Raw genomic sequence first — 19,401 nt, 5'->3', positions numbered from 1 at the left:
CAAACATCTCTCTTTGGCAGCCTTTTCAGTGACTATGAACTTCCCTTTGGCTACTTGTACTCCACTGTCCTTTTTTTAACCTGTGAGACACTTTCCTATCTCATCTAGCACAGAAATGGCTAATGACTTTAGCATCGACCTAAAATTAGCAAAGCAATTACTTTCATTCAGGGACTTTCCTAATGACAGGGGAAATGTACTCTTCATGAAAAATGGTCACTTGATCACATTTCGTTACCACTCCGAAACTTGTAAGAATCACACAACAAAGGTAAACGGGTTACGCGCTATATTTATCACGCTAAAAAATTCTGCACTAGCAGAGTTAGAGATCAGCTTTCCTATAGAGAAAATAGCATATGCAAATGCTTTCTGATTTTCATGAGAGTGTGGCATTGTAGGGTGATGGCAATTTCAGCACTTAGAGAGAGAGGTATAATTAACTACTTAAGCAATACATGGTTCTGAGAAGTCGGTGGAGAACTCTCAGCCCTGGAGGCTAAGAGACTCACCTGATGCTAGAGAGGCTGAAACTTTGAAAACTAAGACTGGAAAGCAAGTAAACAACCAGTAAATTATGTTCTCTCATCTTTTTTGCTGTATCTTGAAGCATTTTGTCACCGAAGGGAGGGCTTTGTGTTGTTCATGCTAGTAGGAATGGAAATAACTCAATAACATTGTGTTTATCCAAACCACATTCATTTTTCCTGTATCCCTGTATGAAGCACACAAAATAAAAAGATTCCCTCATATTTTCCCTCAAAGAAAACATACAGTGGCAAAAGTACATACTTGGGTCAGATAAGATGGAGTCTGTCTTCGGCACAAACTGGTCACAACGAAGTCCACGGTAACCCTCTTTACACCTGCAAAAGAAGACAAATACAGAAATATAAATGACCTTTGTGTGCACACTTTGATTATTTTCAACACTTTCATCAATATGGAGTCCATAATTCATAAATGTATGTGCAAAGCACCCATGAAAAAAAAAAAAAAAAAACACATAACAGAAAAAAAAAAAAAAAACTTTCCAGAATTCACAGTGTATAGTATGTGCAAATATCTGTGCATAAATACAATGGGCAATCATTGCATCGAGAGCACACATACACGGTTTGTTTGAATGATCTGATCGCAAACAGAGGAGAAAAATTAAAGGGTTAGAATAGAAACTTCCGCCTACCAGTGTTACAGATACTTGCGCCATTATAGATGCTCAGTGTGACAAACTCCCGACTTCTGAGATCAACTAACTGTGTGACGTAAATTAAGTTAATGATGGAATTTCACGTGCTTCAGGGATAGTTCACCCAAAAATTAAAATGTTGTCATCATTTACTCACCCTCATGTTGTTCCAAACCTGTTTGAGTTTATTTCTACTGTTGAACACAAAAGAAGATAATTTAAAGAATGTTGGTAACCAGACATTTGACGGTAGCCATTGACTTCCATATTGAACATAAGAAGAAAAAAAAAAAATTTTACAGGTTTGGAACAACTTGAGCGTGAGAAGGTGATGACAAAATATTCATTTTTGGGTGAACTATTCCTTTAAGGATTTTGAATCACTCGAATGCGTTAAAGGCACACTAGAAATCGCAGAGATTGAGCGCGGAATCTTGAGTTGTTGTTTTCACCTCACAGCTGGTGGAAAAGAATCGGGACAATTGCTAATGAGAGACGAGTGTGACACACGCCTTTAAAGCAGCAGAACTTTTATTATGCCGCAGTTGCCGCTTCCGCTTCTTCCAGTCAAGCGTATGTGGGGTAACGCAGCGCTGTTTTATCATATTAGATACATTTGACTGTGTTGAAAATGATGTTATAACGTTACTGTGCATTTGCTGGGCGGCTGCTGAGACACTTGTTGCACACACAGTAAGCTAGATTGATATTAGAATATCATATTAAGAAATACTGGATGGCTTGTATTGATAAATGGCATGCAATTAATTTTAAAACATATTGTATGATTGAGAAAATGCTGTATTACTGTTGCTAAAAATAAAGCTGCATCTGATTATGCTATGTTAGCCACTTGTCAAAATAGTGTTTATCTCAGACATGGTGAAAACACGCAGTCGTGGAAAATCAAGAAAACGAGATTCAAACAATAAGAATAAACGTGTTGAGCTATATAACAATAATTAGTTCTGTCAATAAATGTAACCAAACAGTTGTTCCCTTGCCTAATAAAACGTAATATATTAAATCGTCTTTGGTGTTTCCATGGTTTCTACAATATAAAACTGGAAATCGAGGGTAATGCAGGTATGACGTCAATGATAGGCGACGCATAGACACGAAATTTGTTTATTTCTCTGGATTTAAACATTCTTGGAAATATCTGGAACAACAAAACATATAACACTGCAAACAAAATATATAACACTGTTCTAGAGCTTTTTTTGATATTTTAAACCAAAAATCTTACATATTGTGCCTTCAACACATTAACTTTTAATGCAGTCTTAAAATGAGCATAAAATTCTTTCTTTTCTTATTTCAGGGGTAGTTTATATTTTTTAATATGCTGTCTTTTAGTCACCATTTCATTTTTAATCACCTTTTAGTGGTTTCTGCAGCTCACCTGAAGGCACAGCTTACCCAAAATATTAAAAATCTGTCATCATTTACAGGCATAAAAGAAGATATTTTGGAAAAATTATCGAATAAATGAGTAAATGATGACAGAGTTTTCATTTTGGGCTGAACTACCTATTTAAATAATCATGTAGTCTGACAAATACCTTTTAAGAGTACAAATATTCCATGCAATCTCTCAACTAATATCAAGTCATAAAAAGTGCATTTTTCTAATTATACGAGAAGCATAAAAATGTTTAAATTAGTTCTAGATGGCGCATATGACACTGCAGGGCACCGCTGTCACTGCTTGACGTCATGCCAACCCATTCAGAGTACAGATCTGCATCCACGTGTCCATCCATCATTATGTCATTTTCACAGAGAGATTGACTCAACATTAGAAATCAGAATACCCAGAAATGTTATAAATTAGCCTCATGCAGAAAAATATGAGGAAGTAAAGGAGGGAGGGGTGATAAGGAGAAGAAAAAAGAAGAAAAAAGAAGAAAAATAGGGATAACAGGGCGGGTCTGTCCAGAGCTCAGTGGTGCCTGCACTCGCACAGATAACACAGTCTTGACATTTATGTCACATCCCCACTGAGCTATGGGACCGTATGGAAAAGACGAAGGCATTTGACTAGACTCTTAGTGTGAGATCAATGTGAAACAGGGGACTTCTTCCAAAAGTAGCAATGTGCTCTGAATCTGTGTAGAAGAACCACAGAGAACACCAGCTGCCCTCCAGCAAAAGCATTTCAGACATCTTCTAATCTCTTTCTCCATCTCATTCTGTGCGTTGTTTTTACGTTTTAACCCAACAACTGTTGTCTTCCCATGTGCAAACACATATACAACACACCTCCAATGCTGCAAACAGACTCATTTATATTTTCCAGCAGCATCGCACCTTTTATTCGCACGTGTTTACCAGAAAATTGCCCAATTCTGAGATCTGCCTCTGTGATCACTTCTCTTTCCTGTGCAACGCTAACATCATTTTGAAGAGGTGTACAATGATAATGACAGTTCACAAAAGGAGACAAGAAGCATTCAGGCCGAGAAGTATCAAAAAACCCTCAACGGAATGATCTCGAAGTTGTTTCATCTGGCTTCGTTGCGACAGCTGCCTAGACTCAATCCTGTCTACGTGTCTGGTTTGAGGAAGCATGACTGAGGTTTGCTGAAAGAAACAGAAACGAGACTGAAAACTGACTGCAAAGAGGGAAAAAACATGGTTAGGCTGTAATTACAGTCACGGAAGCAGGTGAGGAGCACGTCGTGCGGTCTCATCTCTATCTGCCTTGCGCTCTGTTAGCTCACCGCCTGGTTAACACTGACTCACGTGTTGACGGCAGAATGATGGCTGTGACTGTTGGCAGCCTATTTGTATGTTTTTCCCCTTTCTCCCCTTTTCTGGTAGACGATACAATAGAGCTTTTAGGAGTATGCAGAGAAAACAAACCAACAAATGATTTCATGCATCATTGTTTACTTGTTATCGGAGGAAAGGAAAATCAATGTGTGTGCATGCGTTTATGACATCTGAGGTGCCTACAGAGTAAACAACATTGTAAACTAGATTTTCTGCATCTGCTCGATGGCTTTTCATTATCATTCAAGGACATGTAGCTTGGCATCAATGATCGTGCCCCCGTAGGTTAAATTACAGCTAGAGAGAAAAGGAGCGAAAAGATATATTTCCCCAGAAGGAGGCCAAGGCAATGAGCAGGACTTGCATGTGCCTACCGCCCAGCTTGTTAATTAAAACTGAAGTGTAAAATACTCCTGTTCTAGCTTAATATGCAGAGACGACTAAAAGTAAACCATTAGTGGGAAGATTTCCCCGAAAAGCGTAAACTCTGTGTCTCTGTGGCCCCATCAAAACATAGCTCTGTTTGTTCGAGAATTACGGACTGCCTCGCACGGCAACAGCGCTCAGCCAATGGCGTGAGTCCTGGGGCAGGGCACTCTGCTTGGAGGGAAACCTGTTTGAAATCAATCAGACATTATATTTGCTATAGCATGTGGTGCACTTCAGCTTTCAAGGTATGTGGATGCAAGTTGGAATAAACAGGAGAGCTTGTTTGTGAAGGAAAGCGTGTCTGCGAGTGGGATGTGCGTGGTGGTATTCTTTTCCTCCCTGTCAAACAGCTCCCACATAACAGACTGAGCTTGTGGCTTGCATGTGGGTGCTGCATATACTACCCACATTCACACACCCACATACTGTACAAACACACATTTACACAAAGATACTGTCATCTCTTCTCAAGATCCTGTGACAACTTTTCCCCATAAATAAGGCCCAATCTGATCCTGGCATCCTTTACTATTATTGATGGATTTGGAGGCTGAGATAAGGCCAGTATTGGAAACAATCTTTGTTCAATTGTTTCTTATCCAGCCTTTTCACAAAAGTGCTGTTTAAGAAACCTGGCTACTCTATTATCATACAGCCAATACATATTCATATGTATCTGTCTGGGTTTGCAGATGGGGAGAGGAGAGTGAGCACTGCAACAGAATGATTTTATTTGTTGAATGACATTGACTGATGCCCACTTCACCATTCAAGATGTTTGTTTGCGAGACAACCTCACTGATCAAATTCAGCACACAAACAAGGACTGGATCCCCACCAATTCAACAAGTGTTTCTTCAGTTCTGGGCATATAAATGTCCTAGGGGTTGGCTTCTATTCAAATGAACAGATTTCAACTATATATATATATATATATATATATATATATATATATATATATATATATATATATATATATATATATACACATACACACACACATATATATATATATATATATATATATATATATATATATATATATATATATATATATATATATATATATATATATATATATATATATATATATATATATACATATATATATATACACAGTACAGTCCAAAAGTTTGGAACCACTAAGATTTTTAATGGTTTTAAAAGAAGTTTCGTCTGCTCACCAAGGCTACATTTATTTAATTAAAAATACAGTAAAAAACAGTAATATTGTGAAATATTATTACAATTTAAAATAACTGTGAACTATTTAAATATATTTGACAAAGTAATTTATTCCTGTGATGCAAAGCTGAATTTTCAGCATCGTTACTCCAGTCTTCAGTGTCACATGATCCTTCAGAAATCATTCTAATATGCTGATTTGCTGCTCAAGAAACATTTATGATTATTTTCAATGTTGAAAACAGTTGTGTACTTTTTTTTTTCAGGATTCCTTGATGAATAGAAAGTTCAAAAGAACAGCATTTATCTGAAATACAAAGCTTCTGTAGCATTATACACTACCGTTCAAAAGTTTGGGGTCAGTAAGAATTTTTATTTTTATTTTTTTGAAAAGAAATTAAAGAAATGAATACTTTTATTCAGCAAGGATGCATTAAATCAATCAAAAGTGGCAGTAAAGACATTTATAATGTTACAAAAGATTAGATTTCAGATAAACACTGTTCTTTTGAACTTTCTATTCATCAAATAATCCTGAAAACAAATATTGTACACAAATATTTTTACAATTGTACACATTAAATGTTTCTTGAGCAGCAGATCAGCATATTAGAATGATTTCTGAAGGATCATGTGACACTGAAGACTGGAGTAATGATGCTGAAAATTCAGCTTTGCCATCACAGGAATAAATTACTTTGTGAAATATATTCAAATAGAAAACAGTTATTTTAAATTGTAATAATATTTCACAATATTACTGTTTTTTATGTATTTTTAATTAAATAAATGTAGCCTTGGTGAGCAGACGAAACTTCTTTTAAAAACATTAAAAATCTTAGTGGTTCCAAACTTTTGGACTGTACTGTGTGTGTATATATATATATATATATATATATATATATATATATTTGAATTGTGCATTAAAATGGTCTTACACCGTGTCCTAAACAAATGTGATGCGATAAGATTCTCAAACAGAAAAATAGAAACCGTTTCTAAAATAGAATCGTCACCGTCGCCGGCTGGTCACCGTGATTTTGAAAACTAAGACATGTTCCTGGATCAACATCTTTGTTGATTCTGGAACAACATTCCAATCAACCAATCAGATTTGAGAAACAAGTTTACCGTTTATGTCAAGTTTAGGCTTGCAACCAGGGTTAGGTGCTTCTACATCATTGTTATTCAGATCTTTCCCCTCTGATTTTAGGGATAAGTTATGGGTAGGATTAGGTTTAGGGGTAGGAATAGGGTTAAGACTAAATTTTCAGACTGGAATGTTGTTCCAGGATCAACAAAATTTCCATCACCTGAACAATTCTATCCTTAAAGCTTTTTTAAAGTTAGTATACATAAAATATGAGAAATGTCTGTACTATAATATTATATACAATATATATGCACAATAAAACATTGTTCAAAAATATAATATTATACATATTATATATTCTAATATTTAATGATGCATAAATAATATATAATATTATAATAAAAGTATTAAAATATACTATTATGTATAATATTATTATTATTTTACTGTACATCAATATTGAAAAAAACAAACCACATTCATTATTGTGCAAAAATGAATTTCAGGTGGACAAAAAGAAGAAAAATTAATAGTGACAGTGTAAAAAGTGTGTTTTCAATATTCTAGTATTCTTCTTGGCCAAAAGAGCCCACAAGTTGAATAAATACCCTCGTATGAAATACTGTACAGAATCAAGCAAGACAGCAAAGAATAAAAGTATCTTCATTAAGGAGCCATACATTTACTCTGAGCTTTGTCAAATGAAGAGTTTTCTACCCTTCACATGCTTTTTAAAACCACAAAGGCCTGACTTGAAAATAAACCTATTAAAATGGTAATCACGCATGAGTAGATAAGTCCCCCTAAGCTTTTACTTGCGGAAGTACAAATACTCAACCGGGAGTTCTCCTGACGACGGCATTGTCATGGCAGAGCGCTGGTTTTAGATAAGAGGAAGCAAAACAGTTTGTGTGGAGTCTATCCACCAGCATGAGGATCAGCAACCGTCTGAACGGCATATGGAAGAAGGGCAAGAAGTGAGTTAGAAACCTTGATGGCCATCTTCACATATGACAGGGTTTCACAGCTCTGACACAGACTATTCCGTGATGCTCTGATAAAAGGCCGATCGCAGTTGGCTAAATAAAGCTGTTCCCGTTGCTCACACAACACTAAACCATTCTTGTCAGACTAAAGATCACACACAGGTGTCAACGGAAAATAAATGTTTTTTGTCACACATCTTATTCTGAGACTGTTTTTAGGTCAATAACGATGGATTGGTCAGGTAGGTGTCGATGCGATCTGCTGTGAAAGTGCGCATATGTTCACAAAGACCATCTCACTTTACACGCTATACAACAGACATGTGCAACAGACAGTGAAACCGAACCGATGTCTCTTTACAACAAAAGCATGAATATCTCATTTTTCATCAGATATGGTTGGATAATCCAATGAAGCTGTGAGAGCGGCAGTCTGTCTCAGAGGTGTTTAAAAGCTTATCCTCCTTAATATCATTTACATGGCCCTTCTGCAGTCAGGGCAATAAGTGTAATTCCGTTAAATTGCGATATTGTCCTTCTCATCATTCTTCAGTCTTTATATATAGAGTCTGGTTAATCCTTTTCTTTTTAATCAAGCCGCTTTGATGTATTCATCATGCCATTTTATTTAATTTGCTATTCCCCTGCAGGGAAGGATAGAGGTGGACAGACACTGATGGAATCAACGTGCCGATGAGACGTGCATAGGTTCTGCATCTCTGTGGTGACATTCACCATGGTAACTTGGCTTGTTTGTGGGCTTAGTGCCCACCGGATTCACTGCAACCAAGGAAACGCATGTGAAACTAAGAGAGATGGGCAGTGTTGGCAATGAGATGGTGAATGTTGCGAAGAATCTCTGAAGCCTCGGAGTCTATTAACACTGTGAAAATCATACCTTGGAATCAAAGATTTTATGCGCATCTCTCTAAAAAAATCAATGCATTTGATTGACAACTCATTACAGGATAGCTTGCTCCTGAATACACTTTTTTTCCCCCATGGGAAATGAGTGAAATTTCTATTAATTCAATCTTGTTATTAAGCTGCTGTTATCGGAGGACTTTAATCAAGATTTCATAGAAATTTTAGTGCCGGAGGCTGTATTGACCATATTGAGGTCCTAATTAAATGCATTTCTTATCTTTTTTTCTTCAAGACAAACACAAATGCTTTATCAGCAGACATCTTATCAGTGTGACGGACGTCTCGTGGAGTTTTACTTGAAACTGGAATTATAGAATTACATTTGCTCTGAGTCAATATTGTTTTTCACTCATTACACAAGGACGAGACAATATCTTCAAGCATGCCATGCATCCTTAAAGAAGCTTTCAATGAAATGACAGGTTTTATAGAGTATATGCTAACATTATGCTAACCTCTTATAGTCATAACAGAGGGCTAACAAGGCTAGAAATTCACAGGTGGCTGTTAATTCATAGCGTCAAGCTGTTTCTAGCATTAATGACACAAACCGAGTTGTTATTTAATCATATTAACTTGTTAAAGCTAAGGGCTTTAACATGCCACAACCATCATTTAATTTTCAAGTGCATGGCATACGCTTACTGTGTCAACAAGACCCCTGCCATTTTGGGTCTCTGTGTCTCCCTGAAGTATCCTCAGAAAGTTTGCCTATGTTTAGTGACAGCTCCCCTCTCACAAGGCACAACTGGGCGTCTTCACATCCCCGCGAGTGATGTTCACAGAGGCAAAACTGCCGCTCCGGCACATGAACAAAAAGTGACATGCTTTAACCTGGGGTGGCAGAGAGCTAAAGGTTCGGGGGAGATGGTTTCAACTTTAACATCCCCGGCACTGCACAGCTTGCGATGTTTCAGAATATGCGGAAGGCTGGGAAATGTCCTGAGGCTGGATGAGACGGATTTCGGTTCAGTCAGGAACATTAATGGAATGGAAATGCTGGTATTCTTTTATGCGACTGCTGCTTGGCTGATAAAGCCTGTGCAGACAAGCAGATGTAAGATCACTCAGGGGAAACCCGCCTATCTGAGCTGAGTTTTGAGTAATTTTTTGTACTCTTCCTAGAAGTTTACTATAGGTATTCCCCCTTTGCTTGGCTGAGAAAACACGTTAGCCAATTAGACAGGCCAAAGCGGCATTTTAAAGCATCTGGCGCATTAATTATAGGCTCTTATGAAGGTTTGAAAAGACCAAACAAACATATTTGAGGATAAAGCTGATTATTTGCCAATTCATCAAGGCGTAGGATAATAGAAAACATCCGATTTTTAAGTAGCAGCAAGGCAAGGCTCTCGATCACATCAGAAAGCATTTCTCAGGCACCGTTAACAAACCTGGCGTTCAGAGGCATTGTGCTTCCTCTTGCGTGACGGAACACAAGCGCTTCGGGCGCTGGATTTTGGCAGCCATCAGCTCTCGCATCTTTGCCTGATCAAACAATCCCCACATTTTCCATGGCTGGCCCCATGTTTCTATACTTCTAGTCATCCGGCCAACTACATAGTTTTTATATGTGACCTTGCTGCCAAAAAAACACATGCTCTCTGGCGTTTTAAAATTGTTTTGCGTAAATAAAGACAACATTGCCTTTATGAGTGACATTTGTGATTCTGACATTTTCTTGAGCAATGTTAATCCTGTCAGCGGCATTCAGGATGACTGAGCTAAAATAATTGAAGATGAGAGTGTGCTCAGAGGGACAGGATCTCACCAGCATGTCCCACAACCACACACACACTCAAATTAAACCAGGCATACTAACTTGAAGTCATAGGGCAAATTCCAGTTGGAAGTGAGCATCTTTATGTCTACTCAGTGTGAAGGGCACTTGGCAAAGGGAGCAATGAAAGACAACATCATTTTCTTCACTTAGAATGTTACCATAACAATGCAAAGAGCCAAAAATATGAATTTCTTCTTATTGCTGTTAATATAATTGTTGCCAATAAATATACATTTTATAATAATATGTTAATAAATATGTTATAAATATGTGTGTGTGTTTCCTCTCTGCTTTATACCTATAAAATTTGGAAACTACATGTAGTCTGTACGGACGTACTACTATCAGATACATTTTATACACTCTTATATATAAAGATTCTTTATTGCTATTGATAGTTCCATGAAGATCTTTTAACGTCTATGGAACCTTTCCATTGCACAAGTCTAAAAGATAGCTTTAGAGGATTTAAAGAATGACAAATTGATCATGATTCAAAGAGCAGAAAAATGGGGAGCAATAGTTATACAAAACACAGAAAAATATATAATTAAGGTAAAAACTATGCTTAGTGATTCTTCATGTTATAAAAGATGAATGCTAGACCAGATGTTAAATAGACGTCTTGAAGAAAAATGGATGAATTCAAATGTTTAGCAAATCATCATCCAATTATACCAGTACTTTTGCATTACCCACAATAGTCAAGTCAACTGACCTTTATTTATAAAGCGCTTTATAACATACAGATTGTATCAAAGCAGCTTTACATTGATAACAGGAAAATGATTCAGTGATGCAAACAGAGTTCATTTCAGCTGTACAGCAGCTCTATAAGAAAATAGTGTCATTGTTCAGCTGAAGTCAGTTCAGTGTTGATTCAGTTCCGTTGTAAAGATCATCAATTATTAAATTAGTTCATTTAATCAATAAAGCAGTTCTGCATAAAAACAGTGATGTTGTCGTCCAGCTCAGTTCATTTCTCATCCAATAAGTGTCAGTGCAGTCAAATCAATAATATTGTTGAATATTAATAAATACATAAATCTAGATCCAGCTTTGCACCTTCTATCATCTTTTTTAAGAAGAGGCTGAAAACGTATTTTTTCTCCCAGGCGTCTTCTATTCCTGATTTTATTTTATTTTGTTCTATACTCTGATCAGCACTTTGGTCAGCTTTGCTGTGTTTAAATGAGCTATATAAATAAAATTTACTTACTTACAGTACAGTCCAAAATTTTGGAACCACTAAGATTTTTAATGTTTTTAAAAGAAGTTTCGTCTGCTCACCAAGGCTACATTTATTTAATTAAAAATACAGTAAAAACAGTAATATTGTGAAATATTATTACAATTTAAAATAACTGTTTTCTATTTGAATATATTTCACAAAGTAATTTATTCCTGTGATGGCAAAGCTGAATTTTCAGCATCATTGCTCCAGTCTTCAGTGTCACATGATCCTTCAGAAATCATTCTAATATGCTGATCTGCTGCTCAAGAAACATTTAATGTGTACAATTGTACAAAATATTTGTGTACAATATTTTTTTTTCAGGATTATTTGATGAATAGAAAGTTCAAAAGAACAGTGTTTATCTGAAATCTAATCTTTTGTAACATTATAAATGTCTTTACTGCCACTTTTGATTGATTTAATGCATCCTTGCTGAATAAAAGTATTCATTTCTTTAATTTCTTTTCAAAAAAATAAAAATAAAAATTCTTACTGACCCCAAACTTTATAATGCTACAGAAGCTTTGTATTTCAGATAAATGCTGTTCTTTTGAACTTTCTATTCATCAAGGAATCCTGAAAAAAAAAAAAAGTACACAACTGTTTTCAACATTGAAAATAATCATAAATGTTTCTTGAGCAGCAAATCAGCATATTAGAATGATTTCTGAAGGATCATGTGACACTGAAGACTGGAGCAATGATGCTGAAAATTCAGCTTTGCCATCACAGGAATAAATTACTTTGTGAAATATATTCAAATAGAAAACAGTTATTTTAAATTGTAATAATATTTCACAATATTACTGTTTTTACTGTATTTTTAATTAAATAAATGTAGCCTTGGTGAGCAGACGAAACTTATTTTAAAAACATTAAAAATCTTAGTGGTTCCAAAATTTTGGACTGTACTGTACATCTTATCGACCTATGGTTCACTCACTGAAAAGTTATCTGAATTTACAGATTCTCATTTACAACCATTGGTAAAACAATTGTCTTCTTTATTAAGAGACAGAACTGAAAAAAAAAAAAAAAAAGTCATATTCAAGTTTACACTGGATGTATCATCTTTATATACTTTGATTCCACATAAAGAAGGCTTAGAATCTTTGGACATTTTTCTAAAAACTCCAGATTCTACATTCATCTTAGATTTGACCAAATATATACTAAAAAAGTTTGATAAAAATGAATATCTTCAAGTTCAAGGTACTGCTATGGGTACTCCCTTAGCACCTAGTTATGCAAATATTTTAATGGGTAAATTTGAATTAGATTTAATTTAAAACAATAATCATTTTAGACATTACATTAAGTACTTAGATATATTGATGATTGTTTTCTGATTTGGAAAGGAAGAGAAGAGGAACTACATGAATTTGTGTTTTTGAACTCAAGACAGGATTCTATTACATTTTCATTTGAATGTTCATTTGAAATCCATTCATTTTTTTTTTTTTTTTTTTTTTTTTTTTAGATGTGTTGATATCTAAGATTAATAACATTGTTTCCACTATGGTGTTTCAAAAACCAACAGAGAAGAACACATTACTCTCTGCCAACAGTCATCACCCGCTACCTCTGAAAAAAGGTGTACCCTTAAGCCAGCTTTATAGATTGAGTCGTATATGCGATTCAGAAGAGAAAATTGACAAACTGTCTGCAATTCTCAGCAAACGCTTTAGTTCAAGAGGACACCCACGGACTTGGTTTCAATCAGCGTTTGATAAAGTGAAAACATCTGAGAGAATTCAATTATTAAATAACAAAAAAGAAAAAAAAACAAACAAAAAAAAACATTTTCAGTTAATGATATCCTTACTTATGAAGAATAGTCATCAGATCAAATCCATTGTCAATAAACATTGGTTTATATTAGCTTCAGATTCTTCCTTAAATTATGTTTTTAAATATCCTCTGATGTTTCCCTACCAAAGATATCAAAATTTGGCGAATATGCTAGTTAGATCAGATGTCATAAGTGATGACAAAAAAGCGTACATAAACGATTAAATTACTTTCTTGAAGTGACCATTGCATGTACCCTTCACTAACAGACTTGTGTAAAAGCGCATTGCGAAGGGATTCAAGATTCACTTTCTTTTTGAACTCCCCTACAAATGGCATCCCCTTCTCGAAGTGCCATTGAAGGGTACAAAAACGTTGTTTGGAATTTGCCCATACACTTATATGCAAGTAGCCGTTCACCAGATTTAGGACACTAGCTGGATCTGATGAGGATGGATTAAGGTCCTCTCTTACAGAGATGTGCCAGTTTCTCCCATCTCATTCTCCACCACCTCTCAGGACTGGAAGTAAAGGGCAGCCATCTTAAACCTGTCTGAGACACAGCTACAGCTAAGACTAAAGGCTTGTCACCAATCTCTACCAAGCTCCATGTGTCAAGTACAGGCTTTTGGGAAGAGGAAGAACAGGCTTAAAGAGCTCAAGGAGTGGCTAAAATCCATAACTTGTCTGTGGGCAAGCCATAATTCACTGCAAAATTCTCACGATACAATATAAGAGGTAATAGGCGTGTCACGGGTCATATATATTTGTGCGCAAAGCATATTGAGAGCATGGATTGTACATCTCTGGTTTGGCTCGCTTCTGAGAGAATTAAATCAGAATCCAATCAATATCAAGTTTAACAAATAACTTTTTATTCTAGGAACTCACCGGTGAATAAATAAGAAAATATTGGTGTGTTTACAAGAAAATTTGGTACGTATGCATCACTGTCAGCTGTGGACAAGCATAAATCTATAAGGTTGCAAAAAAGAGCACTTTGGGTGGTAGTTTTTCAAGCACACTTCTGCTCTAATGAGCTTTTCTTCCATAAATTTGCCTCAGTGACCCATTTTTCATTTGTAAATGTGCTGTGTATTCTCACAATTGTCTAGAAGCCTTTAGTCCCCCAGCCAAAATGCTGTTTATTTGTGTTTACATTTTCCTTCTCATCACATTGTTATCTTCACATTTTGGAATGTTCTGCTTGAGGCTATATTCATGATGTTGGCTTACACCTCAAAATTTTGTTCTAATAATAAGCATTCTGTCTGTGAATAATAAGATCAGATGCCATATTATATAAATGTGCTTCGTCACTCTCTTCAAAGAAATGAGGTGAGATGAGGATCAATGTCAATGTTATCCTTGTTAAAGGGATAGTTCACCCAAAAATGAAAATTATGTCATTATTATTATTATTTTTTTTACCCTCAAGTTGTTCTAAAACTGTATGACTTTCTTTTTTGTGTGGATGAAAAAGTTATTTAAAATATTTTAAAAAATAAAATATATTTTAATTACATTTTGCAAGTCTCTGGCCATCTTATCATTCTCTAACTATAGCCACTTTTCTTGTTAGCATCAGGTTTGTGGGCTTGGTGACATGGCGTGTCATTGTCACTGTTCATTACCTTCGCATTTCCTGTGCTTGTTGTGACAGAGAGGTAACGCCCCTTCACAGTGAAAACTCATTCCAGCTCCACAGGGAGCACTTTGTCTCCTCCACACTGCTATTGCACCACAGAAAATAACAAACGAAGGAATAATAAGATTTGTTTGTGTGGTAGGTAAGTGTTGTCTGAAAGGCGCTGAAACCCTGACATCCTAATCCTTATTAAAAACCTCATTAATGAGGTCCTCCGGAATTCTAGGTCTAGGTCTTGAACGCAGGTAATAGAATTAATCGCACACACAAGGGCTTACCGTCGAGTACACATTTAATTTAAAGACTTATTGCAAGTGGAGAGTTTAATATCTGCTGTGAGGGGTTTAACACCCGTATACGGACTCTCAGCAGGTCATTGCCAAAAGAAGAATTTTTGTCTGATTGGGGGAAAAAAAAAGAGACTGATTAGAGCATCTGGCCACTGGCAATCAGACGGACAAGCAACTTTGCGTTTCATTAAAACATAATTAAACCATCCTCTTAAGTTCTAGTGAAAACATTATGTTAATTCACCACAAGTTCAATGGCCAGTGCTTTTAATTCAAAGTGTGCCATTCCTCTGTTAAACCAAATCGAGTTTCAACAATGTATCGGGTCAGTGCTCCTTAAATGAGCTTCTCCCTTGTTTTTCACTTGTATTTTCCAGACTAAGTGCATTGGCAACCACAGCTCAAACAACAAAATGCCCTTATATTATTCAATCAATTTAACTTTTCTCAATATGAATGAGAGCTTCAGTAAATCTAGCCACTATGCCATTGGCTCATATTGCCACTGACCTCAAATAAGGCCAGTGAATGTGAATGCAGTGAATGAGCGTGGACTCATGGAACTTGTCGTCATTCCAATGGATCTAATAACATTAATGGTGAAATAATGTTTATGGATGAGTGAATGCATTCATGTTTTTATAAAGCAGGGTGTGGCCGATAATCGCGGGCGCGATTGCTATTAACACTCTGAGGTCTGAGGGTATTGCCGGCGATACCACCGTGGTTGTTTTCTTACCAGTGTGAAAGAGACTCAAAATACTCAGTTAATGTTGCACATACAATTAAGAGTTATACACCATTTTAATCTGTGGAATATCTTCTTTTATTTGTGTACACTCAGAGTAAAAACAAAATGTTGTGCTTTTTGTGAAATAAAGAAAACTAACATGATGTGTGATCTCTCTTCTCCCTCTGAAGGAAGTCCAATCTGATATTTCTCAGAAAATGAACTGTAACTTAGTGAATAATCACAAAAAAATTAGACTTATGTGTAAAAAAACATTGAAATGTCAGGTTTTAAATCGTGTAAGTCAAATCGAAAACAATCATTCTGTGTTTATGTAATCTGTATGAAAAGAGAGCCATGTCAGAAATCCGTGATTCAGCTCATTATCCGCTAATGCGGCCACGCCCTATTCAGCCAGCGCTATTCAGACGCAAATTCTGAGTCAATACATGCATTCATCGTCTCAATCGTGTATTTATTGTCTTGAAAAGTATTTTGAATAGCCATAGTTAGCGATCTCTGTCCTCTGTTAGTTCGGTTAGTTCCTGGATTGCCTATTCTTCTTTAGTGCTCAGGCATTTGTGGACTAAAGGTGTACAGAGCGCCCTCCAGCTGCGAGTATGAATTGTACACAGTATCCAGCATTCATAGTAAAGACAATAAATCCTGAATAAATATTACTCTTCTGTATAGAAAATTGACAAACATATGAGAATCCATCAATATTTCTCCAAATGTGCATGCTTTTAAGCTAAAAGCCTATATGAAATGCCACAGAGGTAACATAATTGTTCAGACACTTTGCATTACAGAAATACATTATATTTGAAAGAATATAATAGAATACCATTATTTTAAATTGTAATAATATTTCACAGTATTGCTGTTTTTTCTGTATGTTTGATTTACACCATGATGAGATTTGAATCATGATCACAGAGGGTTTTTTCACAGCCTACCTGACTGAAAGGCCTCATTAATATGCAAGTCATTTCAGGTCATTATTATGTGATTCTTTTGTCTTCTCAGGTGAGAATCACCCATTATACATGAGGATTCACGCCTCCACGCATACTGTGTTTCTTGACCAAAGATGTTTTAGAAAATTTAAATCTCTCTATTGTTTTATATGAACAAGTAGGCATCATAATTTTTACCTCATTTTGAAGCAAAAACTCTAGTCTACAACCTCAAATATATATAATATATATAAATATTTTTTGGCTTTATTTCAGTGACTTAAGTTTTTTGTTTTTTCAATAACCACGCATAAACATTATTCCTTCAAAAACACAAACATGTACATACATGTTCCTCACATATTATTGTAGCCTAGTTTGTGCTGAATACAGTGTAATGACACTTTTGTCATTAATATGTTTATGAACAACTGAAAAAAGCACAAATGTCAGGGCATGTCAAAACTTCTCCAGGGTCCCAAAAATCCTCAGACCCCTGAGGGTTAAGAGACTGATATAAGTGCCACACCTGAGTCCCAGTGGATACAAAGGAATGAGGGCATTTCATTCTACCGAACTACTCGCAAAGCTTAAATACTACTAATACAAGTCAGTTTATTTGATGAATTAAAATTGTGAGGTAACGCATATTCTAACATTTAATCTTGTTGAGCTATATAATATTGATTAGTCTTATGTAGTCTATTTGCTTACCTTGTCTAATAATGTGCAAGAGCGGCGTCAAGCCCCGTCAAGTCCCTTTGTCCCAAAGTTTGCTTGCCATAGTCCATAATGTTTGAACAAAAAAACAACAGCGTGTCGCTAGATGTTACCCTGCTGTCCGTGTCTGTTGCCATGGTTACTATGCAGTACAAGGAAACCAGGCATAACGCAGACAAGTGACAAGGGAGGAACGGGCACTATTTAAAATTGTGAATTTCTCGGAATTTACAAATTTTTGGAAACATTTAGGAAAATGTAAGTACACAGCTGAACGAAATATATAACACTGTGCAAGTGTTTTTTGGTTATTTTAATATAAAAATCTTACATATTGTGCCTTAAACCAAAGACTATAGAATAACACAAGACATGTCACTCGTATTGTTTTGAATGGGAGAAAGTGTAACGCGCAATATGGCGGAATAAGTCCCGCCTTCTAAATAAGAGCCAATCGCCAACTGGTAAAGTCATTGCGTCACTTCAGCGGCCGTTAGAATCACCGGTTTCTCCGAAGAGACGCGCAATTAGGTCTGCGCATGCGCATTAGCTTGATCCAGCCTGAAAAATAAAGTTTTTTTGTCATGATTCGAGCGTTTAGAAACTAAATTTATGAGCCGGTTGTTGTTAGATTTCATTGGTGATTTCAAATATGAAATGTAATCATAAGGTTGGCGAAAAGTTTTGGAGAATTTGATGTTTCCCCATTCAAAGAGATAGGGCATTATGCCCAGGATGCCCGAGAGGCGTTTCAAAGATGGCCGCCGAGTGAAATGACTTGTCTTAAAGGGACTTTGCTTAAACCAATGTTATGCAACTAAAAATGTCTTTTTTTTCTTGTGCGATAAGTCATTACAAAAATCATGGCAACGGATATCGGTAGGTTTACATATATCCCAGCCACTGCACTAGCCATTATTTTTTATCAAAGGAGACGTAGGCATATTATCCAAGCATTTATGTCAAGGAAAGCTCCTTATACTTGGGAGCGGCCATGTATGAGGTGTTTCTGGGTGTTTCTCCCTCCTATCTGCTTCGAGGTCTTGATATATTCAAATTGTAGCATTTCTGTTGTTTAGAATCCAGTAATACTTTTGTCTTTTTTGAGTTTAATGAAGAACTCTCATCTTCTGTCCAAAAATACACGTGACGTGTTTCCATTTTTTTTTTTTTTATTCGCAATTTCAATTTGCGCAATTTAAAGGGTAATGGAAATGCGCTTAGTGACACATATGTGTGAGGTACACCAAAGTACTGGACTCATGTGTGGCAGAAGTAGAATATTCTCCTCACCCACCACCCCCAAATTGCAGGCTTTACAGGCTGGGGGCAACGCTGTTCCACCTAATAACTTTGTTTGATCCCATACTGCTCAAGTATGCATTACCAATCAGGTCTCTCCTTTCAGGGCTTGCTTATAAACCTGATAAGTGCACGCGCTAGAATCCTAATCACTGACGCCCTTCTGAAAATGAGAAGCAGTCTGTGAAAATCAAATCTGATTGCACTCAGCAAACAAATACATATCATGAGTACGGAACATAATCAAGATTAGCTAGAATACGTGACTCGCTTCTGCGGGCATGTTTGCGCGTGTGATTTGAGCATTAAATCTCTGTGCCACCGGAATATCAAGTGATAGATAGGTGACCTCCT

General features: G+C 36.1%; 1 protein-coding gene across 3 annotated transcripts in view; it reads right to left on the bottom strand.

Annotated features, from left to right (window-relative positions):
* The window catches only part of nrg3b (neuregulin 3b), a 188,663-nt gene that overhangs the window by 23,332 nt on the left and 145,930 nt on the right, over window positions 1-19,401 (bottom strand). For all 3 annotated transcript variants that reach the window (XM_048170292.1, XM_048170291.1, XM_048170290.1), the window contains exon 3: window positions 793-866. In XM_048170292.1, the coding sequence (XP_048026249.1) occupies window positions 793-866 (74 nt within the window). The remainder of the gene's footprint in view (window positions 1-792; window positions 867-19,401) is intronic.

This window comes from Megalobrama amblycephala, linkage group LG20, assembly GCF_018812025.1.
Source record: "Megalobrama amblycephala isolate DHTTF-2021 linkage group LG20, ASM1881202v1, whole genome shotgun sequence".
In the NCBI taxonomy this organism is placed as follows: domain Eukaryota; kingdom Metazoa; phylum Chordata; class Actinopteri; order Cypriniformes; family Xenocyprididae; genus Megalobrama; species Megalobrama amblycephala.
This window is presented reverse-complemented; position numbering and strand designations above follow the sequence as displayed.